Raw genomic sequence first — 24,388 nt, 5'->3', positions numbered from 1 at the left:
ACTCCCCTCCCCTCCAGGTTCCCTCCCACCTCAGGCTTTTTTTTTTTTTTTTTTTAACGAGTTAGTATTTCACAAGCCTCATGTTTAAGTTAGGCATCAGGGGCAAGACAGTTATTTCCACACTTGGGTGACTGTTGGCCCTTCGGACCTAACTAACTTTGGCTTTGGTTTTCTTTCTTTCTTTTTATTTATTTATTTACTTATTTATTTAACCTACTTGTTTATTTTGAGGTGCTGGGTACAAAATTCAGAGCTTTATCCATTCTGCACAGGTGCAATACTACAGAGCTATATTTCTAGGTTTTATTTTTGTGTTCCTGTGTAGCCCTAGCTGGCCTGGTAATCATGTAGTTGGGATGGCAATATTCGAGCCCCAGCCTTCAGCATGCTAAGATTACAACTCCACACCAACACACCAAACTCTGGCCTGGGGTTTTCTTGTTAGAGCAACAGAGTAATGAATAGACTGTTAGGGGTTGGAAAGGGAAACCCTGTCCCCCCAAAACCCTCCCAGCTCACAGGAGGTCCAGCCTCTGTCCAAACCCTGCTGGGAGCCTCATCTCTGGTATTTCAGTCCCCACAAGGCAGACCAGAACTGTTTTCAACCCCAGCTGCTAGCCACGCTAGGCCCCTCCAGGACCCCAACCCTAACAGTATGGTACCCTAGGATCCCATCGATACTTTTCGAGTCCTTAGGAAACACTGACGTCCACTGGAAAAGTTGAATCCTTTGCTTACACTCATACAAAAGCCTAGCAAAGCCTTACAGCTAAGGTCTCCTGCCAAAAGAGCCCTGGGTGGAACGGGGGTGGGGACAGACTCAGTACTTCCCTGTCCTCTTAATTCCTCAGTACACTAGTCTACAGCCACAATTCGTAGATGGCCTAAGCCCTGCCCCCTTCTGCGCCGATTGGCTGGTTCGGGTTCTGGGGGCGGAGCGTTCTCGGGGATTTAGCTGGGTTAGGGAAACCCGCGGAAGCGGCGTCTCCGGAGCCATGGGCACCCCACCGCTGGCCTCTGGTGTCTGTGCTGGTGGCGGGAGTGCTGTTTGGTTCTGGATGAACTCCTGCACTCTGAGTTCTCCTGTCCAGCTTATTTCCTTTCTCTTTTGGTTGTTACTGGCCACACCTGGCGCTTGGGCCGCGGACTACAAGGTGAGCTGGGGTCCGAGGGCGAAATGTATTTGGGCTAGAGTTGAGAGGTTTGGGTGACTGCTGCTGATCTGCTGGTGCGCTCTAAGTGCGTGCATTGGGTTTCTGAAAATGTCTGCCGAGCTCCTGAGAACAGGGCTGCGCATGATTGTATCCACCGCCCTGTGACTCCAGCCGGCCTGCTTAGACTTTGCATGCACTTAATAGAGTGATTGGTTGGGTCAAGGATGAGCGGTCACTTGAGAACCGGACTCTAAGCTTTGTACAGGTTGTGTTTGCTATGGTTCCACTTGCATGAACTCGCTGTTTGGTGACAGTGCATTCCCCAAAGCCCTGTTTGGGGCGGCTCTGCTGGAAAGCCAGCCTTGAAAATCTGACTACATCACGTGAAAGGGTTCCACATCTTCCCTTCCAAAGTGTATGTGAGCTGGGCTGCTCATCCTTATTCATCTCCCTTTAGGTTGCCTGGAGTCCCAGTTTGGCTTCTCAGCTTCCTGGCTCCTTCCTTGTGCAAGTGACCTCTCTACACCATGCCTCAGTGTACAACTAGAGCTAATATTGCCCCACATCTCAGGGTGGTTGCCTGCTGTCTGTGAATGCTTAGCTAACCCCAGCTACTACTATAGTTGTTACCATGAGTATGAAATCTGCCTGATGGTGTTTGTGCAAAGTGGGAGTTGTGTCTATGAGCACAATCTGCGGTGTGTCCTACCTGAGAACGCCTGGGACAGACAATAGCTTTTGATCCCTCTGTGTTACTCCAGAGTCAAGACTTGTGCTTGTACCACCTCCCTGCCTGCTTTGTGATGGTGGAGGTCAAGCTTACAGTCTTGGACACCCTAGGCAAAGATTCTACCTCAGAGGCCCCTGTTGGCCTGCCAACTCTTGGTTACTGACAGCGGATGTGTATGTTTTGGGGTCTCTGTGCAGACGTGTCCCACAGTGAAGCCAGACATGCTCAACGTGCATCTGTTGCCTCACACACATGATGACGTAGGCTGGCTGAAGACAGTGGACCAGTACTATTATGGCAGTGAGTAAGGGGAGGGGGCCTTCTAAGTTTTTCAGGGACCCGGACACTTCCCCGGGGTGAGTGTGGTGACATCTTGCTTGTACAATGAGCCGTCTTGTATCAAGGCATGTCTCCTAGTGGTCCCTCATTACCTGACCTTCATGCCCACAGTCCTAAATGATGTTCAGCATGCATCTGTTCAGTACATCCTAGACTCGGTAATTTGCTCTCTACTGGAGGATCCCACCCGTCGCTTCATCTATGTGGAGATGGCTTTCTTTTCCCGTTGGTGGAAGGAGCAGACAAATGCAACACAGGACACTGTACGGGCACTGGTGCGCCAGGGTGAGTCTGCCCCAAGGAGTGAAAGGCAGAAGCCCAGCCCAGATTGATCTTGGAGATTATTTATTTATTACTATTATTTAATGGGACAGTGTCTTATTACATAGCCCTTCCTGGCCTGGAACTTGATATGCACATCAGGCTGGCCATGAACTTATGGAAATTCTCCTGCTTCCCTAGTGCTGGAATGAAAGGCCTGGAATTTTTTTTATCATATCATAATGTGTATACACTGAACCGATGATAGTTCTGCCTGCTTCGAATCTCTTTTCATGTGGAGATCTGTGTCCCACAAGGCCCTGCCTCTATTAGTTTCCCTGGAAGCCTGTCATGCAGATCTAAGTGTACTGGCTTGGAAACTCCCCTCCTCTTCATCTTCAGTAACAGTATGGTCTATTCTCCTAGCCTTGCCTATGATGGCCCTGTTCCTAACAGATAATCTTCTCCCCTTGCCCTCCTTGTACAGGGCGCCTGGAGTTTGTCAATGGTGGCTGGGTGATGAATGATGAGGCCACCACCCACTATGGTGCTATTGTGGATCAGATGACACTTGGGCTACGCTTCCTTCAAGACACATTCGGTAGCAGTGGGCGTCCCCGTGTAGCCTGGCATATTGACCCTTTTGGCCACTCTCGAGAACAGGCCTCTCTGTTTGCCCAGGTGCCAGCCACCCTATTTTCTTTTGGACCAGACCTTTAACTTAACTTTGATTCTTCCTTTAGCTGCTCTAACCCTGCCCTTCTCTAGCAATTTCTGGGACTAGCCCCTGGCTTGCTGAGACACCACATCGTGGGTGAATTTGACTCCTGTGAATTGAGTTTGAGCCTTGGTCTATGTCCTAGGGCACTACAGGTTTAAACTGCTTTGCTTTTCTCCAGCTGGTTTGGTCCCTTCCCTTGACAAGGCTGTATTAAAACTTGGACTCCACTAGCCTTCTAGGGTGCTCTGAACAGTGACCAGTGGCACTACCCTGCTTTAAAACTAAGTTCATGTCTGTGCTGACCTATCCCTACCTTGGACTGTAGAGAGTGGAAAAGCCTCTTTGGTTTTGACATAACCAGGGCGGTGAAAGGGTTTGGCTTTAGAGTGTCCCTTTTTTGCTGACCCTCTCAAGCTTAGAAGTGCACATCCAGGCATTGTGGGATCTGTGCCTGTAATGCACACACTTGGGAGGCTGGTGCAGGGAAACTGTGAACTTGAGGTCAGCATGGCCGCATACTGAGACCCTGTCTCAAAAAAAATCTAGCTTTATTAATTTTTTTCAGTTTTATTATTTAATATATATGGGTTTTTGGTCATGTCATGTATTATTTAATATATAAGAGTATTTTGCCTGCATGTATGTCTGTGCACCATGTGTGTGCAGTGCCTACAGAGGACAGTTGTAGGATCTCCTGGAATTGGAGTAATGATTGTGAGCCACCATATAGTAGATGCTGGGTATTGAACCCTGGTTTTCTGGAAGAGAGATAGGGCTCTTAACCACTGAGCCATTTTTTCAGCTTCCCAAAACCTAGTTTTAGTTGTGCATACTTCTTCTGTGCTGTCTTTCCCAACTGAGCAAGAAGGACCTGCACCCCTTCACTCCATCCCTTCTTCTGCACTCCAGATGGGTTTTGATGGCTTCTTCCTTGGGCGCATTGACTATCAAGATAAAGATGATCGGAAGAAGAAACTGAAGATGGAGGAGGTGTGGCGGGGCAGTGCCAGCTTGAAGCCCCCAACTGCTGACCTCTTTACTGGTAAGGAGGTAGGAGGGTAGGACAGTCACACAAGATCTCAAGCTCAGAATCGTCCAGGCGGGATTTTGTGATGTGCTGTGATTATCTTAGAAGTTTTAATGATTTTTGAGCTAGGCTCTGTGTGTTCTTTTTGTACCAGCCCTTCCTTCCTTCCTTCCTTCCTTCCTTCCTTCCTTTCTTTTTTATTTGAATTAGGAACAAGATTGTTTTACATGTCAATCCCTGTTCCCTCTCCCTCCCCTCCTCCCCATCACCCCTCAACTAAAACCCTACCTATCACATATCCTTTCTGCTCCCCAGGGAGGGCGAGGCCTTCCATAGGGTGTCATCAGAGTCTATCATATCATTTGGGATAGGGCCTAGGCCCACCCCCGTGTGTCTTGGCTCAGGGAGTATCCCTCTATGTGGAATGTGTTCCCAAAGTCCACACCTATGCTAAGGATAAGTATTGAACTACTACAGTAGGTCCTATAGATTTCTGAGGTTTCCTCACTGACACCCACGTTCCTGGAGTCTGGATCAGTCCCATGCTGGTATCCCAGCTATCAGTCTGGGGTACTAGCCCTTTCTAATTCAGAAGTCTATTCTGGGGGGGACATGGCTGGCTCTGACCCCAGGGTAGGTCTGGGGTGCTGAGTCCAATTTGGTTTACAGGTGTGCTCCCCAATAATTATAATCCTCCGAAGAACCTGTGTTGGGATGTGCTATGTGCAGACCGTCCCTTGGTGGAGGATCCCAAAAGCCCTGAGTTCAATGCAAAGTCTTTGGTCAGTTACTTCCTGATGCTGGCCCATTCCCAGGTAACATAGATGTTTAGACTATGCAGGCACAGGCACCTAACTTTTCTCAAAGCCCAGGGGAATGCCTCCAAGAGATTTCCCTTTGAGATTTATTCTTCATTAGAAGGATACACAAGGAGCTGGAGAGATAGCTCAGCACTTAAGAGGACTTGCTGCTCAATTATGAGTACCAGAGTTCAGATCCTGGTACAACATAATAAGCTAGTCACCCTGACTGCAAACTCCTGTATGGGAGTTATCTGGAGCCCTAGCTCCAAGGGGTGGAGAGACAGGGGAATCACTGGCACTTTTGAATTTCAGCCTAGTGAAGAAAATTCAAGTCCCAGGTTCAGGGAGAGACTCTGCCTCAAAGGAATAGGTGGAGAATGGTAGGGGCACACCTGACACACTCTTGTGATTTGTGCATGTGTGTACAGGCAAATGCACCCCTACAAACATGTAAATACACAGAACCCCCCCCCCTTGTTTAAAAAAGAGGTGTGGCCAGCTATGGTGGTCCACAACTTAATCCCAGGTGGGCAGAGGCAGTTGATCTCCGTGAGCTCGAAGCCAGCCTGGGACTACATTGGGAGACCCATCTCAAAACAAAACAAGTAAGCAAACCAAAGAAGTAGACCGGTGAGATGCTTGACACCCAGAGCTCAATTTCCAGAACCCACTTGGTGGAAGGAGAGCAGTGACTCCTGCAAATTGCCCTTCAATCTCCAAGCTGGTGCTGTACCATGCACTCCATAGCATGTGTCCCCTCCCCTCATAAATAAACATGAAAGAGGAGGAAGAGGAGGAGGAGGAGGAGGAGGCTGCATATGAGGTATGGTTCAGTCACACAAGATCTCAAGCTCAGAATCGTCCAGGCGGGATTTTGTGATGGTTCCTTGTAGCCTCATCTGAGTAGTGAACCCTAGAGTACTTCAGCAACTACTGGTTGTTTTCAGTTAAGGTCTTATGCAGCCCAAGCTGGCTTTGAACTTGCTATGTAGGTGAGGCTGGCTTTGAGCTTCTGATACTCCTGCCACCATTTCCTGAGTGCTGAGAATATAGATGTGTACTGCTATGCCTGATTTCAAACCCAGGACTTGATGCATGCTAGTGAAACATTCTACTGACTGAGCCACATTCCCATTCCCTCACTGGTTATTTTTGTTTGCCTCTGCTTTTATGTGCCATAGTCCCCAAGTATTCTTGAGTGTGGGTCATCCCCCCTACCCTGTACTGGGGATCTAACCTGGGGTCTTGAGTGTGCTAGGCTAGTACTCTCACACTGAACTACATCCCTAGGCCCCCGCATGTACTTTTGCACACTTGGGCATAGGAACAGTCCAGTACACCTGGGCCTGAGGTTTGCCTTCTCATCTATAGCAAAAATATTACCGAACCAACCATATTGTGATGACCATGGGTTCAGACTTCCAATATGAGAATGCCAACATGTGGTTCAAAAACATGGACAAGCTTATCCGCCTGGTCAACGAGCAGGTCAGTGTGCCTCCCTGTGTGTGTTAATCAGCTTTCTGTGACTACAATCAAATGCCTGAGATAAAGGGAAAAAAGCCATGTATAGTGGTGCACCACAGACACTGAGGATTGCTTTGAGTTGGAGGCCAGCCTGGGATGGGGACACACACACACACACACACACACACACACACACACACATGAACACGACTGTCTCAAAAACAAAATCATACACAAAACCAAAATAAAGTTACTTTTAGTTTTAGTTTTCCTTTTTCTTTTTGAGACAAGGTTTCCCGTGTAGCCCTGGCTGTCCTGGAACTCACTCTGTAGATCAGGCTAGCCTTGAACTCAGAGATCCCCATGCTTCTGCCTCTTGAGTGCTGGGACTAAAGGCGTGTGCTACCATGCCCAGCATAGTTTTAGTTTTCTAAAAGTGTGTGTGTGTGTGTGTGTGTGTGTGTGTGTGCGCGCGCGCAGATACACATAACCACATTTGTTCTTGGAGACTGGAAGAGGATGTTTAGTGTCCTGCTTTATTGGTCTCTGTCTCATTTTCCTGAGAATTGAACCTGGAGCTAGGCTGGCAGTCAACAAACTTGCATTGTACTCTTATCTGGGCCCCCTGCCATCCTGGAGTACAGATTCATAGTTGGCTATTCTTAGCTGGGATTAAAGATGCAGGACACCACAATTAGCCTCGTTATTTCTACTTCTCTGTTGCTAGTTTTCCCTCTGTCTTCTTCCACCTACCCCCTTCTCTTCTACACGCTTCTCTACACACTCCTTTTCCCGTTCCTCCCTTTCTTCTTCTTCTTCTTCTTTTTTTTTTTTTTTTTTTTTTTGGTTTTTCGACACAGGGTTTCTCTGTGGCTTTGAAGGCTGTTGTACTGGAACTAGCTCTTGTAGACCAGGCTGGTCTCGAACTCACAGAGATCCTTTGCCTCTGCCTTCCGAGTGCTGGGATTAAAGGCATATGCTACCACTGCCTGGCGCAACTGGTAGTCTTAACCACTGAGCCATTTCTTTGTCTCCATTTGTTAAAAGAAAGGATCTCACTATACATCCCTGGTTGGTCTTGAACTCACAGAGATCTGCCTGCTTGTACCTCTTGAATGCTGGGATTAAAGTCCTGCTGCTGCCTCTTTCTCTTCCTCCTGTTCCTCTTCCTCCTTTTTTTCATTGTTGGGGATTCATGGATGAGTTTTGTTTGTTTGTTTGTTTGTTTTTTCGAGACAGGGTTTCTCTGTGTAGCTTTAGAGCCTGTCCTGGCAGTCGCTCTGGAGACCAGGCTGGCCTCGAACTCACAGAGATCCGCCTGCCTCTGCCTCCCGAGTGCTGGGATTAAAGGCATGAGCCACCAATGCCCAGCCCATGGATGAGTTTTATATATGCTTGGCAAGGGCTTCATACTGCAGCTGCTTCTTTCAGTTTTAAACACCCTTGTGATTATTTTGGGTGTCCCAGGTAATCTCTGTTTTAAAATCAGCTGACTACACATTCTAATTCCTTTAAAATAAAAAAAAATTATTTTATAGTCAGGCATGGTGGTGTATACTTTTAATCTTAGCACTTGGAATCAGAGACCAGTGGATCTGTCTTTTGGTAGTCTTGACAGTGCTTAAAAAAAAATCCATTCTACCCTATAATGACATACTTAATTTTCCTTAATTAATTAATTAATTAGTTAATTAATTAATTGTGTTTTGGCGACAGGACCTCCTGTAGCCCGGGCTGGCCTCTGCTTGCTGTGTAGCTAGGCCTGTACCTCTGGAAGGGTAGAATTACAGATGTGCTGGAGGTTAAACCAGCTTTGTACAAGCTTGGCAAGCACCATACCAACTGAGCCACACACGCCCAATCTCTCCCTGTTTTAAATAATAGAGTTGGATTATTTAAAAGGTTTTGTAAGCCACCTAGGTGCAGCTGCCCATGCTTATAGTCCCAGCTACTAGGGATGCTGAGGCAGGAGGATCATTTGAACTCAAAAATTCTAGGCTAGCCAGGGCAGCTGGATAACGTGGGGAAGAGTGCCTTTCAAACAAAGCAAATAAAAAAGAAAAGAAAAAGTTGTGTAAAATTGTAGAATTATCCCTGAAATCTTTTTAAGAGTGATAGTGTTTGGTCTTGGACAAGACATATGCCCACATTTGACTACTGTTTTGTACTCAGAAAGGGTGTTTAGGGGCTGGAGAGATGGCTCAGAGATTAGGAGCATTGGCTGCCCTTCCAGAGGTGGCTCATAGCCATTTGTAACTCCAGTTCCGGGGGTTCTGGTGCCCTTTTCTGACCTTCATGGGCACCAGGAATGCAGGTGATGCATGAAGAGACATGCAGGCCAATATTAAATTAAATATAAACATTAAATAAAGAAATAAACCTTAAAAAGAACAACAAAAAGTGTAGAGAACTCAACCTATTGGATGCCTGTGGCCCCTGGAAGTACAGATCCCGAGGCTCACACATGCCTTCTCCCAGCAGCAGGCAGAAGGGAGCAAGGTCCATGTTCTCTACTCCACCCCTACGTGTTACCTCTGGGAGCTGAACAAGGCCAATCTAACCTGGTATTTGGGGCAGGGGACTGGGGAGCTTGGGGTGGGGTTGGCATGTTTCGTTGGTTGACTGCTTTCAATGCCCCTGTGCAGGTCTGTGAAGGAGGATGACTTTTTTCCTTATGCTGACGGCCCCCACATGTTCTGGACCGGCTATTTTTCTAGCAGGCCAGCCCTCAAACACTATGAGCGCCTCAGCTACAACTTCCTGCAGGTGAGTGAGCATGTGGGGAGTCAGGAAGCCCAGAGGAGCTGCTGCCTAACATACCTCTTTCTCTTCAGGTGTGCAACCAGCTGGAGGCACTGGCTGGTCCTGAAGCCAACATGGGACCCTATGGCTCAGGAGACAGTGCACCCCTCAGTGAGTGTCATCTGCCGACTATGGAATTGAAGCGGGTGGGAGAGAGAAGGATTGAAGCTAGAAACCAAAACCATCCCTAGGGCACTTTACTTTTGGTGGTGCTCGGGATCGAACCCTGGACCTCTTGAATGTTATACAGCACTGTATCACTGAACACTGAGCTACTTCCCTAGACTTTGAGTTCTTTCTTTTAAATTTACTTATTTTTATGTGTGTGGGTGTTTTGCCTGCATGTATATCAGTGTACCACATGCATAGCTGGTGACTTGGGAGGCCAAAGAAAGCGTCAAATTCCCCAGAGCTGAAGTTACAGACAGCTTCTGTAGACATAGACACATGTGATGTCAGGAGTCAAACCCTAGTCCTTTGAAAGGTCAGCCAGTGCTCTTGGCTAGTGGGCCATCGATTGCTCCAACCTTCCAGAGCTGTTCTTAATTCTCCTAAGAACCCTGTTTTCCTGCATGGGACATTTTGTGTATGCTTACTTGGTGTGGGGCTCAGAGTTCTGTGGAAGATGGCGTCCAACTGATGTTCTGTTGGCAGATGAGGCAATGGCGGTGCTCCAGCACCACGATGCGGTCACTGGTACTGCAAGGCAGAACGTTGTAGATGACTACGCTCGTCAGCTGGCAGCAGGCTGGGGACCCTGTGAGGTGTGAGGGGCAGGACCATGAAGTAACCAGGAAGGGGCTTGATCCAGGGTGATGGGTTGGCCCCAAAGGATTCTTAGGGGCAGGGTTTTGGGGAGGAGGGGAGAATGAAAAGGGGGCCATTCTTGGGAGAGAAGGGGTGGAGCTTACAGGAAATGGGGCAGGGTCTAGGTAGAAGAGACTGGGCCTTGCTAGGGGCTGGACCAGGTTTCCTGGGGTGCAGATCTTGGGTGCAGGTCTTTTGGTGATTGTCACCAGGTTCTGGTGAGCAATGCACTGGCACAGCTCAGCTACAACAAACAGAACTTCTCCTTCTGCCGTGAACTCAACATCAGCATCTGCCCAGTCAGCCAGAAGTCAGAGAACGTGAGTGAGGGCTGGAGGCAGGTGGGACTGAACCCCAGAAGGTGAAGCCTGCATTAAAGGGGATGGAGCGTTTGCATAATTTCTTTTTGGAGGGCTGTTCTGGGCACAGGAAAATGGGACAGGATAGTTCATCACGAGGGGCATGGCTTGGCCTGGGAGGCCAGGACTGTGTGGGAAGGTGTTCTGCTAGATGGGTTTGGAGGCCTGTTGTGACTCTGCTCTTCCTAACAAAGTTCCAGGTAACTATTTACAACCCCCTGGGCCGGAAGGTGAAACACATGGTCCGGCTGCCAGTCAGTGAAGGCATCTTCTTTGTGAAGGATCCACATGGAAAGACTGTGCCCAGTAATGTGAGCTTGCCTGCACAATGAAACTCCTTCCCCAGTGCATCCCAGATCCTGTAGATATCTATGGCCATGAGTTCCTTCCTCTTCTGTGTGTCTCCTGCCTCTGTTCGTTAATATATCAGGAACATCTCCCTCCCACAAATGACAACCCTTCTAAATATGTCCCCTTGGAATTTCTCTTCTTTCCTTTGTTCTGACCCCCTCCTCTTTTTTCCTTCTGACAGGCTTTCACTGTTTAGCTCAGGCTAGCCTCCAACTTGTGGTCTTCCTGTTTAACCTCCTGAGTGTTAGGATTGCAGGTTTGGGTCACCTCACAATTTCCCCAACAGATTCTCTGTGGACAGCCTCTTCACCCCAGGGGATCTCCTTTCCTGAGCCTCTTAACCCCCCTCCCGTCTCTTGCTCTGCTTCCTATTTTCTCCCAGACTCCTGGTCTCAGTCTGTATCTCCTCTTCTCTCCCCTTCTCTCTCTCTTCCTTCCTCTTCTCCCTCTCCTTCCTATGTCTTCTTCCTTGAACTAATTATGGAATGTGCTAGGCAAATGCCTTCTCCCTCTCCTGTCACACCTAAGTTTCTTCTTCTGTCCTTCCCTTACCCTCTGAGGTAGTGCTGGCACCTATGCCTGTTTTCTTAACTCTTGACTAGCGTCCTCTTTCACTCAAGGTGGTAATGCTTCCCAGCTCCTACGGTAAGACGTCCCGGTGGGATCTGCTGTTCTCAGCCTCAGTGCCTGCCCTGGGCTTCAGTATGTACTCTGTGGCCAAGGTGACTGTCCGTACACCCCAGGCCTCCAGCCTTTCGGGCAAGTCCAGGAAATCCAGGTCCCATGTATTGTCCATTGAAAATGAGGTGAGATTCTCCTTGAATTCCCTTCCTTGCCTCTGTGACAAATTTAAAGTGTTATAAAACTGTTTGGATTCTGGGTCCTTGGTTTACACTCATCTCTCTTGATTGTGTGTTCTTTAGTGAGGAGGGTGACTTTGAGCCTCAAGTTTCCTTTTCTGGAGCAGTTGTGTAAATCTAGTGTAACCATGAGGTTGATGTGGCTATGTCAGGGCCCATGGCAGGAAGGTGTTGTGGGGTCACGGAAGGCTTCTTAGATAAGGAGACAGATGAAGGCTTGGATTGTACTTCAGTGATAGACACTTGCATAGCACCTGTGAAGCTCTGGCATTCACCCCCAGCGCCTTAGAAACAGATAAATGAAGAGCCAGTGAGTGTCTACCCTAACAGTCAGTTAGGGTAGAAACTGTGACAAAACACCATGGCCAAAACCAGTTGGGAGGAAAGAGTTTATTTTGCTTACACTTCCAGGTAACAGTCCATCACTGATGGAAGTCAGGGCAGGAACTCACACAGGCAGGAACCCGAGGCAGGAGCTGATGCAGAGGCCATGGAGGGGTGCTGCTTACTGGCTTTCTCTTCATGACTTGCTCAGCCTGCTTTCTTTTTTTTTTTTTTTAAAGATTTTATTTATTTATTATGTATACAACATTCTGCTTCCATGTATATCTGCACACCAGAAAAGGGCACCAGATCTCATAACGGATGGTTGTGAGCCACCATGTGGTTGCTGGGAACTGAACTCAGGACCTCTGGAAGAGCAGACAGTGCTCTTAACCTCTGAGCCATCTCTCCAGCCCCCCCCGTCTGCTTTCTTTTTTTATTTTGTTTTTTTGAGACAGGGTTTCTCTGTAGGTTTGGAGGCTGTCCTGGAACTCACTCTGTAGACCAGGCTGACCTCCAACTCACAGAGATCTGCCTGCCTCTGTCGCCCGAGTGCTGGCATTAAAGGTGTGTAACACCACCACCTGGCTCAGCCTGCTTTCTTATAGAACCCAGTACCACCAGCCAAGGGGTGTCTACCTACAATGGGCTGGGTCCTCCCCATCAATCACTAATTAAGAAAATGTTCTACTGCCTTGCTAAAGCCTTATAGAGGTATTTTCTCAATTGAGGTTCCCTCCTCTCAGATGATGCTAGCTCTGTGTCAAGTTGACATAAAACTACCCAGCACAGCTGGAGAAATGGCTCAGCAGGTTAAGAGAATACACTGCTCTTGCAGAGAAACCAAGTTGAGTTACCAGTCCTACATCTAGCAGCTCATAACCGACTGCCTGTAACTCCAGGTCTAGGGAGACACAATGCCTCTGGCCTTGCAGGCACCTGCAATCTCACACATACCCACCCATATACATCATTAAAAATAATAAAAATTAATCTTAAAAATATCCTGGCCAGGTGTGGTGGTGATTTCCTTTAATCTTAGCACTTGAGAGGCAGAGGCAGGTGGATTTCTGGGAGTTCTAGGACAGCCAGAGCTACATAGGGAGACCCTGTCTCAAAACCAAAACCAAACAAAAAAACAAAAGAACAAAGAAACAAAGACAAAAACAGAACAACCCCAAACCCAGGTGAGTGAAAGAAAGAAAAGCAGTCTGTCCTAAGCTCTGGCATATTTGCTTTGTGGGCTCCTTTCATAAAATGTATTAATAATTGTATCAGGATGATGTGGACCTCAGTGTGGTGCAGTGTTTTTTATAGTCCTGTTACTTGGTGGGCACAGTTAGGATGGTGGGGCTTGCTGGCCAGCCAGTGTTGTTGAGTTGGTGACCTCCAGGTTCAGTGAGAATTCTGTCTCCAAATACAAGTTCTGGTCTACAGCCTGGTCGACATAGTGAGTTCAGGCTAGCCAGAGGTATATAGTGCAAACCTGGCTCACAAAAATAAAAATAAAAGGGGCTGGAGAGATGGCTCAGTAGTTAAGAGTGCTGACTGTTCTTTTTTTTTCTATTTTTTTTTTTAAATTTAAATTAGAAACAAGCTTGTTTTACATGTCAATCCCAGTTCCTTCTCCCTCCCTTGCCCCCTACTAGCCCACTATCCCATCCCCTTTCTGCTCTCCAGGGAGGCCTTCTATCTTCAAAGTCTGTCATATCATTTGGAGCAGGGCCTGGGCCCTTCCCAGTGTGTCTGGGCTGAGAGAGTATCCTTCTATGTGAAATGGGCTCCCAAAGTCCATTCGTATGCTACGGACAAACTGACTGTTCTTCCAGAGGACCCAGGTTCAATTCCCAGCACCCTCATGGCAGCTTACAACTGTCTGTGATTCCTGTTCTAGTATATCTGACACCCTTACACAGACATACGTGTAGGCAAAATGCCAGTACATAAAACAAAAATAAATAAATCATTAAGAGAAGATTAAAAAATAAAAAGTGATGGTAGAGACCATTGACACCCAGCCAGTTTCAGCCCCTGGCCTCCTCATGTATCCATGACCGCACACACACACATATGTACACATGCAGACATATACACAAGAAAGTTATAGGATGATATTTCTGTAAAGATAAGTATGCCCATGCAAGTCTTATTATGATATGTTCATTGTTACTATTCCACTTTGTGGTTGTTTTTTTACTCTTTATTCTTTTGGCTCTTTGCTCTTTTGGGGAGTCTGCCACCCAGCTCCCAAATAACTACAGAGACTGTTACTTATGAACCTCCAGCCCTTTGCTTGGCTTGTTTCTAGCCAGCTTTTTTTTTTTTTTAACTTAAATTAACCAGTTTACCTTTTGTTTCTAGGCCTTTCCCATTTCTTAGTTTTGTAAATCTTACTTTCACTCTTACAGCGTGGCTGGCTGGGTGGCTGACCCCTGATGGCCTCCTCCCCTTGTTCTATCTTGTTCCTTCGTCTTCTCCCAGATTTCTCCTTCTATTCATTCTCTCTGCCTGCCAGCCCCACCTATCCTTTCTCCCGACTCACTATTGGCCATTCAACTCTTTATTAGACCAGTCAGGTATTTTAGACAGGTAAAGAATCGCAGCTTCACAGAGTTAAACAAATGCAGCATAAAAAAATGCTGCATCATCTTTGCATCATTAAAGCAAATGTTGCACAACATTAACAAATGTAACACCTCTTAAAATAATATTCCACAGCACAACTTTTCTTTAGATTTTTAAAGGAAATGAAAATATTTTTCAGTTTTTTGGGACAGAGTTTCATAGACCCCAGACTGGCCTTGGACTTGATATGTAGGTCAAAATGACATTGAATTCCTAATCTTCCTGCCTCCACCTCCCGAGTACTGGATTATAGGCATGTACCACTGCTGTGCCAGATTTATATGGTGCTGAGGGCTTCACACCTGCTGAGAAGCACTGTCAACTGAGTTATGATCACTATTACAACATGAAAATATTTCTGTGGGTCACTGGAAGCCTTATGGTTTCTGGCATTTGCCTCATGGGTCAGATCATATATATTAGTCTAGCTCTGGAGCAGATGAGAATTGTGATTGATTTAGGATACCACAGTTGGCTCTGCTGCTGTGGGGTGAAGAGACTGGATAAGTATAGAAGTGAGGGTTTCTGCAAAAGGCTGAGTTATTCCTAGAGGGCCATGGTGCATAGAGAAGTGGCCAGAGTCTAAAGCTTATGGAAGCAGAGGTTACAATGGTGTTTGCTAATTGGATCAAGCACAGCAGTGGGTGAAATGAGGGAAGTGATTCCAGGGAGGGCTGGAGCTTTCGTTGCTAAGGAGATGTTTGTCCACATGTGTGCTCCGTTTCCCACCCAGTATATCCGGGCTACATTTAACTCTGACACAGGGTTATTGATGATGATTGAAAACATGGAACAGACCCTCTCGCTCCCTGTGAAGCAAGGCTTCTTTTGGTGAGAAACGGCTGCTATCTCCGGGTGGTGTGCAGAGCTGGGTGGCTGAGAGCTGAGGGCCCTCCCTGATGCTCATTTGTTCTGGTCCCAGGTACAGTGCCAACATCGGTGATGAGGAGAGTTCTCAGGCCTCTGGTGCCTACATCTTCAGACCCAAACATTCTAAACCAATGCCTGTAAGCCGTTGGGCTGAGATCCATCTGGTGAAGGTCTGTAGCCAGAAACCATTAGTGGGTTTTGGGGGGTAGGGGTGGGAATATGGAATCTTGGAACAGATGTGGCACATGTAGGGTGTGGGTGGGAACTATTTCATCTTCTTTATTATTATTTTAAATATTATTTGTGTGTGTGTATGTGTGTGTGCGTTCACATGTGTTTCTGTGTGCACATGTGTGGAGGTTAGAGGACAGTTTGTGGGAGTCTACCTCATGGGTCCCTAGGGTAGAATGCAGATCTTTAGGCTTGGCAGCAAGCACCTTTACTCATTGCACCATCTCTCTGCTGTCCAAGAAAGCTTTTACTGTGTAGCACAGCTCAGCCTCAGAGCTCGGGAGTGCTAAGACTGCAGGAGTGCATCACCATGCCTGGCTTTACTTCTTTACATATGAAGTAAGACCCAGGCTCCCTCTGCTGATGGGGAAAACCTGCTTGTATAAAGAACAGGTCAACATGTTCACATCCATTCCTCACTGTGGAAATTGGAGGTGAAGGGGGTGGCAAAGTATAATTGCTTAGAATTCACTAAGGTCTATGGATTCACTAAGGTCTATGAATGAGTTTATGTCTTGGAATGTAGAATGTAGTTTAGATCACTTATATATGAGTAAAGGCTGGGTTCTAGCTCCACACCACCACAAAAGGGAGGGGCTGTAATAACAGCACTTGAGTGGCTGAGGCAGGAGTATCTCAGGTCCAAAGCCAGCCTAGGCTACGTAGTGAGACTTACTCTGTCTCTGTCTCTGTCTCTGTCTCTGTCTCTGTCTCTGTCTCTGTCTCTCTTACACACACACACACACACACACACACACAGAAACAGCAACGAAAACATTTATATGTGGCTATGTATTTGATAATTTACTCTTAAAAGTCTCAAGCGGCCTCTAATGATTTTCTGATGTTTCTTCTAGGGTAGGAAAGGAGTAGATGTAGGCTTCTGAGACTCACATTTGAAGTCATTCCCCTCTAGGCAAATGTCTACATACTAATATTAAAATAAGGTTTAGAGGCCAGGTGGTGCTGGCTCACAGCTTTCATCCCAGCACTCAGGAGACAGAGACAAGTGGATCTCCAAATTCGAGGACAGCTTGGTCTCTAGAGTGAGTCCCAGGACAGCCAGGGCTACACAGAGAAACCCTGTCTCGAAAAACAAACAAAAGATTCTTTTCTTCTGGGCCATGCATGGTGGTGTACACCTTTGATTCCAGCACTGAGAGGTAGGTGGATCTCTGTGAATTTGAGGTCAGCCTGGTCTATAGAGTGAGACCCTATCTCAAAACAAAACAAAACAAAACAAAAACAAAAACCAAAGAAAGAAAAAGATTCTTTCCTTCTAACAGAATGTCTGTCTGGGCATCCAGGGAAGGTGGAGGCCTCACATTTGCCAACATTTCTTCTGTCTTGTTCTTGTCCCTCTAACTTCTTTAATGTTTATTCTCCCCTTCATGATCCAGAATAAACACTCAGGCTCTAGCCACCACATCTGTGTATTTGAGCCAGTGAGAGGGAAAGGGTCTAGAACGTTGTTGAGACTACCTTGGTCATTTTCCATGGCGGCAGATTGTGGCCACACAGTTCCTGATAGCACAAAGAAAACTAGACATGCAACTCTAGACTCCTAAGAAGGGAAGAATAGCAAGTATATATGAATTCAGTCAAGGGCTATGTGGCTTGTCAGGCATGGTAGCACACACCTGGAATCCCAGCACTGGGGAGGCAGAGGCAGCAGGTCAGGAGTTCAGGGCCAGTTTTCTGTTTTGACTCCTACAGAGTTTGAGGTTAGCCTGAAGTACTTGAGACCCTAGCTCAAAAAAAAGTGGGCTAACCAGGCTCTGGGTTCCATCAGCAAGGGTAAAGGGTAGAAGTGGGGGAGGGGAGAAGGAAGGAGCTGGTGAGATGATCAGTGGTAAAGGTGCTTTTCACCAAACCTACCTGTGTCCAATCCCTGGAAGCCACATGATGGAAAGGGAGACAGCCAATCCCTGCAAGTTATTCTTCCATCTCCATATGTATCCTGTACACAACAAAACAAAAGCAGCAGTGAGAACATCACACTGAGTTAGTCTGTGAGGTGGATGCTAGTGTTCCCTTATGGGATTCTAAGCATTTTCAATATGGCTGACACCAGCCCTCTTGTGTGCCTACAGACAGCCTTGGTGCAGGAGGTACACCAGAATTTTTCATCCTGGTGTTCTCAAGTGATTCGCCTGTACCCAGGACAGCGTCACTTGGAGCTGGAGTGGATGGTGGGACCAATCCCAATGCAGTATGTGGTATACTTTCTAGAGTGGGGAGCAGGCCCAGTGGTGTTTAGGAGACTCACAACGGTACTTTTCCATTGAACACAGAGATTTCGGGGGGAAGGAGGTCATCAGCCGCTTTGACACCCCGATGAAAACAAAGGGAGAGTTCTACACTGACAGCAACGGCAGGGAATTCCTGAAGAGGAGGTAGGAAAAGGGAGTTATGGGGAGTCTGTGGTGTGTTGGATTTCAGGGGTGATGGTATGAGTGTGGGAGAATGAAGAGGAAACAGGGCCCCAAATCTGATGTCATCACACCTCTTCCCAGGCATGACTATCGACCCACTTGGAAATTAAATCAGACTGAACCCGTGGCTGGAAATTACTATCCTGTCAACACTCGAATCTACATCTCGGTATTTGCCCTGCCACTGCCTTGGACTAGAAGTGTCTCCTAGATACCTGGGGCAGGGTGGGCTCTCAGGATCCACATTCTCAGTTACCCTTGCACCACCTAGGATGGACACATGCAGCTGACCGTGGTGACTGACCGCTCCCAGGGGGGCAGCAGTCTGAAGGATGGCTCACTGGAACTCATGGTGAGAGGGGAGCCCCATCCAAGCTGAGTTTCCCCCATAGGGTCCACTCAGACCCAGCCAAGCCTGAAGGCTGTTGTTGGTATCCGTGTCCTGCCTGTGGGCTTGGTCCCATCTTCTTCCCTTTCCTCCCTTTCTTGTGCTGGGATTACAGGCCTGCGTCACCATGCCTGCCTTTGGAATTATATTTCTATGTTTCACTTTCCCATCTTTTACCCAGTCCCTGTTGAGGCCTTGACTTGTTAGACACCTTTCTTTGTCTTTGTTTTTTGTTAGTTGGACCACTTCAGCTGCAGTTCCTACCAGTCCCTGACCTTGGTCTTCATTGTTTCCTTATCTTTAGTTTCTGTTGAAATTCCTGCAAGCCTCTACCGGATTTCTAAACCTCGATTGCTTGCTGGTTCCTCACTCTTTTCTGGCCTCTCCTCCCAGGTGCACCGACGGCTATTGGCAGATGATGGGAGAGGAGTGGAGGAGGCCCTGATAGAGTCAGGGGCTGCGAGTACGGTGCGAGGGCGCCACTTTGTGCTTTTGAGTTCTGTTAGTGATGCAGCTGCAAGGCACCGACTGCTGGCGGAGGAGGTGGTCCTGGCCCCTCAGGTGGTGCTGGCTCAGGGTGGCAGTCCATATTATTCCTGGGCAGCACCCAGGACACAGGTGAGGGACAGCGAGGCGGGCATAAAGGGAGAACCCGAATGACGCCTTCTAAGCCCCCCTTTTCAGGCCTGAGTTCATCCTCAGTTTAAGCCTTCCTCAGTTTAAGCCTCAGGAGTGAGGCCCACCCTGTTGTAAGCAATATGTTTCAGTATTGAGTCTGCCTTATCAGTGCTCCTTCCCATTCAGCTTCATTTCCTGCAAGTCAGTGCTGACTGCCAGCCAGGCTATGACCAATCCTTTTAGACTTAGTCCTTCTTTCCAGTTCTCCGGACTTCGCCAGGACCTCCCTCCCCAAGTGCATCTGCTCACACTGGCCCGCTGGGGACCAAAGAAGCTGTTGCTGCGCTTGGAACATCAATTCACTGTGACAGAAGATTCAGGCCGCAACCTGAGCTCCCCTGTAACCTTGAACTTGCAGGTGAGGCGGGTGGAGCCTAGAGACAGGAGGAGAGAGACGGGCAAAAACTGGGTTTGCATCTCAGCTGCATCCATCTATTCCCTGCAGAACCTGTTCCGGGCCTTTACTATCACCCAGCTGCAGGAGACCACACTGGCAGCCAACCAGCCCCTGTCCAAGGCTTCCAGGCTGAAGTGGATGACAGACACTGGTGAGGACCTGGCAGGAAGGGCTGGCTCCTGAGGGTGGAGTCTGAGGGTTGTTGGTTAGGAGCTAAGGGGCCAATGTAGAGCTTGAGGACAGAGGCTTAAGAGTGAGCAGTGGGTCCAGCAAACCAGCAATGCACCTGGAGTTTGGGGCATGGAATTTTGACCCAAGGATGTGTTGATCCCATCAGTGTCTAGTTCTAGGATTGTGTCTTATCACCTTTGGGCTATGAGCACAATGGTTAAGAGTTAGAGTGGGTTTTGGGAATCTTGAGGTGTGTCAGGCATAGGAAGTGGTTTAGAGGTCTGGATGTGAGGCCCTAGGGCAGAGTTGAGAGGCGGGTGTGCATGGTTGTGTCCAGGTCTCAGTTGTCTTCTGCTCATCAATAGGTCCCGTCTCCTATCCTGCTCCTTCCAAGTTGGACCCTACCTCAATCACACTGAATCCTATGGAAATACGTACCTTTGTGGTCTGGGTTCAATGGCAAGAATCCAGCTAGGCCTGCCAGGAGGCCTTTCTTGCTGTAACTATTCATAAAAATCATTAAAAGGCTACTACTAAGACTCATGTCACCCAGTGACTGTGCATTATTTTTGAGGAGGGGACATAGAGTGTGGGCAGGTGAGCAGACCCTAGCTCAGCCCTGACCCCAGGCCCTGTCTAGAGGTTACCTCCACATTGGAATTACCACGCTAGCTGCTCTCTCTCCATCTCACCCATGGCTTCCTCCCTCTCCTCCCACTTCAATCCTTTGTCCACACAGGCCCTCACACAGCTGTCTCACAAGCAGGCCTGTGAAGGAACACGGCATCCAAAAACCAGCTGCACCCTGGGCCTTTTTTTTTTTTTTTTTTGAGACAGGGTTTCTCTGTGTAGCTTTGGAGCCTATCCTGGCACTCGCTCTGTAGACCAGGCTGGCCTCGAACTCACAGAGATCCACCTGTCTCTGCCTCCCGAGTGCTGGGATTAAAGGCGTGCACCACCAACGCCTGGCCACCCTGGGTCTTTCTACCTTTGGGTCAGATCAAGGCAAGGAATCTGGGAGGTTCTGGAGGAGGTGGTGGGACAGAAGCAGCTCCCAGCTCACTGGTAGGAGGTCAGCCTGGGCGATAGAGCAAGTTCCAGGATAGCCAGGGCTTCACAAAGAAACCCTGCTTCACAAAACAAACAAAAAAGTAGTGCTTCTCAACCTCCTAATGCTTTGACCCTTTAATACAGTTCCTCATGTTGTGGTGTTCCCAGCCATAAAATTATTTTCATTGCTACTTCGTAACTGTAATTTTGCTACTCTTACGAATCATTGTGGCATCTTCCTTTTCCTTGTGGTTCATTGGTCACCAGTGAGAGAAGACAAAGGGAGCAGAGGCAGCATGCAGGTCTCTGTGTGGTCTGTGAGTATGACAGAAATAGCCTTCTGGGAGTCAGATTCATTTCAGGGTGAGAGGAATATATAGGATGGGGACAGCAGCTGGGGCATCACCTAATTTGCATTTGGCAGCATGAGCCCATCATACAGCTGGAACATAGCACCTAGTTACATGGGAGTCAGAGGGAGAGCATCTGCAGGGAACTGTGTCAAAGGTCACACTTAAGATAAGTTAGGCATCCAAACCCAGGGACAGCTTCTAAGTAAGGGCCTAGAGACACTATCCAAATAGGGTAGAGAGGGAGTCCTGCTGCCAAGGGAGTCCTCCATATTATCCCAGCTCAGAGAGCTCTCAGAGAGCTATGGGACATGGTAAATTGCAATCTTTTTTTTTTTTTTTTGAGACAGGGTTTCTCTGTGTAGCTTTGGAGCCTATCCTGGCACTCGCTTTGTAGACCTGGCTGGCCTCGGACTCACAGAGATCCGCCTGCTTCTGCCTCCCGAGCGCTGGGATTAAAGGCGTGTGCCACCAACGCCCAGCACTGGGAAGACTTTCTATTGACATAAAAACCTTGTCTGAGTAATCTCGGGTGGATATATCACTAAAGGAATCAGTGGGCTTATTAGTTACTGAAGGAGCATGGGTGACCCCCAAAACAGCCTCATTAGAAAGTTTTTACCCCTAGATCTACAGTGCCTCAAAAAACAAAGTCTTTTCCCAGAAAGGCCGATGTCTTCCTTATAGCCAAAGAAGTGGACCCTTTTCCCCTATTCACTTTAGCCCCTCAATACCACGTGGCTACATGCAGCTAGGATAGAATTACACACAACTGGATAGGGGTGGCTGGATACTAAAGTGAGGGTTTGGTGACCCTCTTGACCTTCCTTCTAAGAAGGAATGCCAACAGTCCACAGAGCAGCTGTGATGATCGTTTGCAAGCAGATCCATCTGGCCTTAGGAAGATGGTGGCCACTCCGCTTAGGAGAATTCTGTGCAACATGGAGGGAGTGAATGCCTGGAGCACATTGAGCACCTACAGCAAGTTTCCCTGCCATACCTTTTGGTGATAAGACCTGGTAGGGAGAACCAGAGAAACTGCCTGACTGGAGACAGTTTGTTGTAGCATGTGAAGTACACAGATGTACTTCATCCCAGAAACATTTCTGACTGTCCATTCTGCCTGGCATATGCTGTTCAGCCATAGAATCAAGAACCCCTCTCCCCAAAGATCTTTCAAGTTATCTAGCTGAGGCTATCTCAGAATGTACTGTTTATTCCAGGCTAGTCTTGAACTTATAATTCTCTCTCCTCATTCTTTGTATTGGCATTATAGGTATGTGTTCACTAAAACTTTTTTTGTTTTGTTTTGTTTTGGAGATAGAGTTTCTCTGTGTAGTCCTGACCATCCTGGAACTCACTCTGTAGACCAAGCTGGTCTTTAATTTAGAGATTCTCCTGCCTCTTCTTTCTTCAGAGTACTGGGATTAAAGGTGTGCACTATCACCATCTGGCTACTAACCCTTTTCAAAGTCTCACTGTAGCAAGGCAGATCTCTGTAAATTCGAGACTATTCTAGTCTATGTTGTTAGACTCTGACTCAATAAAACAAGACAAAGTCTCACTCTAGATTCTAGAGTCTAGAAGGGTAGCAAGCCAAGGTAGTCTGAGTAGGGTAAAAAGGCCAACCAAAGAAACACACCCTGACCCCGAGACCTCAGAGCTAAAGAAACACACTCTGCCCTTGACCAACTAGCATGAAAACTAACCAATGAATCCCTAAGCATGAAATCCAGCCAATCTCTGAGCTTGTCCAAGTTCGGGGATTGAAATCCAACTAATTCCCACACTGAAAATACTCACCCTGGAAAAACTCCACCCCTAAGAAAACCTAAATAAACCCTGTACCTGTTCAGTTTGGGCCTGTCTTTTTTCCACCCGGACCAGACAGCCACTCTGCTGGATTTCTCCCTCCCAGTGAGTCTCTTGAATGAGGTTTGGGTGATGACCTTCTTTCACCAGAGAAGGTGGTGGGGGCAGAGAAGTAACAACTTTCGTTGGAGCAGGAGCAGAACTGCTACATTACTGCCAGGAAACCACCCCCACCAGAACAGAGCTGCAGGTAACTGTTATTTTGTTTAAAAAGAAGAAAAGAGAAATGCTGAGACATGAGACATGTTGACCATAAGTTTATTATAAGGCCTGGCAGAGTAGGGAGACTAAGAAGAGGAAAGGAACAGGGTAAATGGCTGACCGCCATGGTCGCAGCAGAGACAGCGCATAGGTGAGAGAGAGAGTAGAGAGGAAACAGAGAGGAAGCCGAGAGGAAGAGAGAGCTTAAATGGGCAGGGATCTGTCTTTTTTAAGGGATCCTCTGCACCTGCGTGCAGACTTAGTTCCCATGGAACCTTGGGCTGACCAGGGTACTGCCTGTTCCACCAGGTAACAGGGGCGGGCCAGCATAATGCCTGAACCTTTCAGTAACAACTGCCAGAGTACCTTTCCCTTCTGAGCTGTAGCACTTAACAGTCTGGAGAAGGAAGCCCAGGGTTGTGTAACGTGCTGAGTGCTAGTCTCTCATGTGCCTTGGGAAAATGATCTTCTGGAGGATAGCAGTGGAGAAGTGGCCCAGGGGCCATTTGGAGGGTGACTTGGGCTGATTGCTGTCATTCATGGAGCTCTCCATGAATGTGCTTCTCCAGAATTTAAAAACAACTTTTAAAACTTTTGTGTTTGCGTGTGCACATGTATGTGTTTGCTCGTGCAACACAGTGTGCATGTGGAGGTCATTTGTCTCCGTGGACAGTGGGGAGCTTGTCAGGTTTGGTGGTATGCCCTTCACCCACTGAAACATCTTATTGGTTTCATGTGTGTTGTGGCCCGTCCTGTCTCAGTTCCAAACCACAGAAGCCACGAGGTCCAGCCTGAGTGGGGAAGCGTGGACTTGGAAATTCCTAGCAACCCAACGGTGATAAAGACCAGAAACAGGCATCTTGTCATCTTTAGAGAGCTCTCAATTCCATGCTGCAAAACTGGAGGCTCTCCTTTATTCCAGCTTCTTCCTGGTTGCTTTCTAACCATGTTTCGGTGATAGCAGAGACTATTCTCCTGAACCTCCCTCTCTGGGCCCTCTCAGCAGATGCCCCTAAACAGTCTCTACTCTTGTAGACTTCGACCTCTGCCGTGGTGCAGGCCTATTCAAATGCTTAGTTCTGTAGAGACACAAAACTAGGGGACATTGTCCGCCG

At 47.7% G+C, this 24,388-nt stretch overlaps 1 protein-coding gene across 1 annotated transcript; it reads left to right on the top strand.

The window, feature by feature from the left end:
- The first annotated feature begins 940 nt into the window (after positions 1-940).
- Positions 941-20,343, top strand: Man2b1 (mannosidase alpha class 2B member 1). The gene is made up of 24 exons (XM_027406277.2): positions 941-1,154; positions 2,082-2,184; positions 2,335-2,508; positions 2,972-3,165; positions 4,115-4,247; positions 4,902-5,047; positions 6,407-6,523; positions 8,984-9,066; positions 9,148-9,268; positions 9,337-9,415; positions 9,959-10,068; positions 10,324-10,431; positions 10,665-10,781; positions 11,442-11,627; positions 15,364-15,461; positions 15,553-15,670; positions 17,825-17,943; positions 18,026-18,127; positions 18,248-18,335; positions 18,438-18,518; positions 18,948-19,172; positions 19,435-19,590; positions 19,678-19,780; positions 20,166-20,343. The coding sequence occupies exons 1-24, from the start codon at positions 996-998 to the stop codon at positions 20,273-20,275; spliced, it is 3,030 nt and encodes a 1,009-aa protein (XP_027262078.1). The 5' UTR covers positions 941-995; the 3' UTR covers positions 20,276-20,343.
- The last annotated feature ends 4,045 nt before the right edge of the window (positions 20,344-24,388 follow it).

This window comes from Cricetulus griseus, chromosome 3 (genome assembly GCF_003668045.3).
Source record: "Cricetulus griseus strain 17A/GY chromosome 3, alternate assembly CriGri-PICRH-1.0, whole genome shotgun sequence".
Classification (NCBI taxonomy): domain Eukaryota; kingdom Metazoa; phylum Chordata; class Mammalia; order Rodentia; family Cricetidae; genus Cricetulus; species Cricetulus griseus.
Note: the sequence above shows the minus strand (reverse complement) of the source record. Positions and strands in the feature narration are given on the sequence as shown.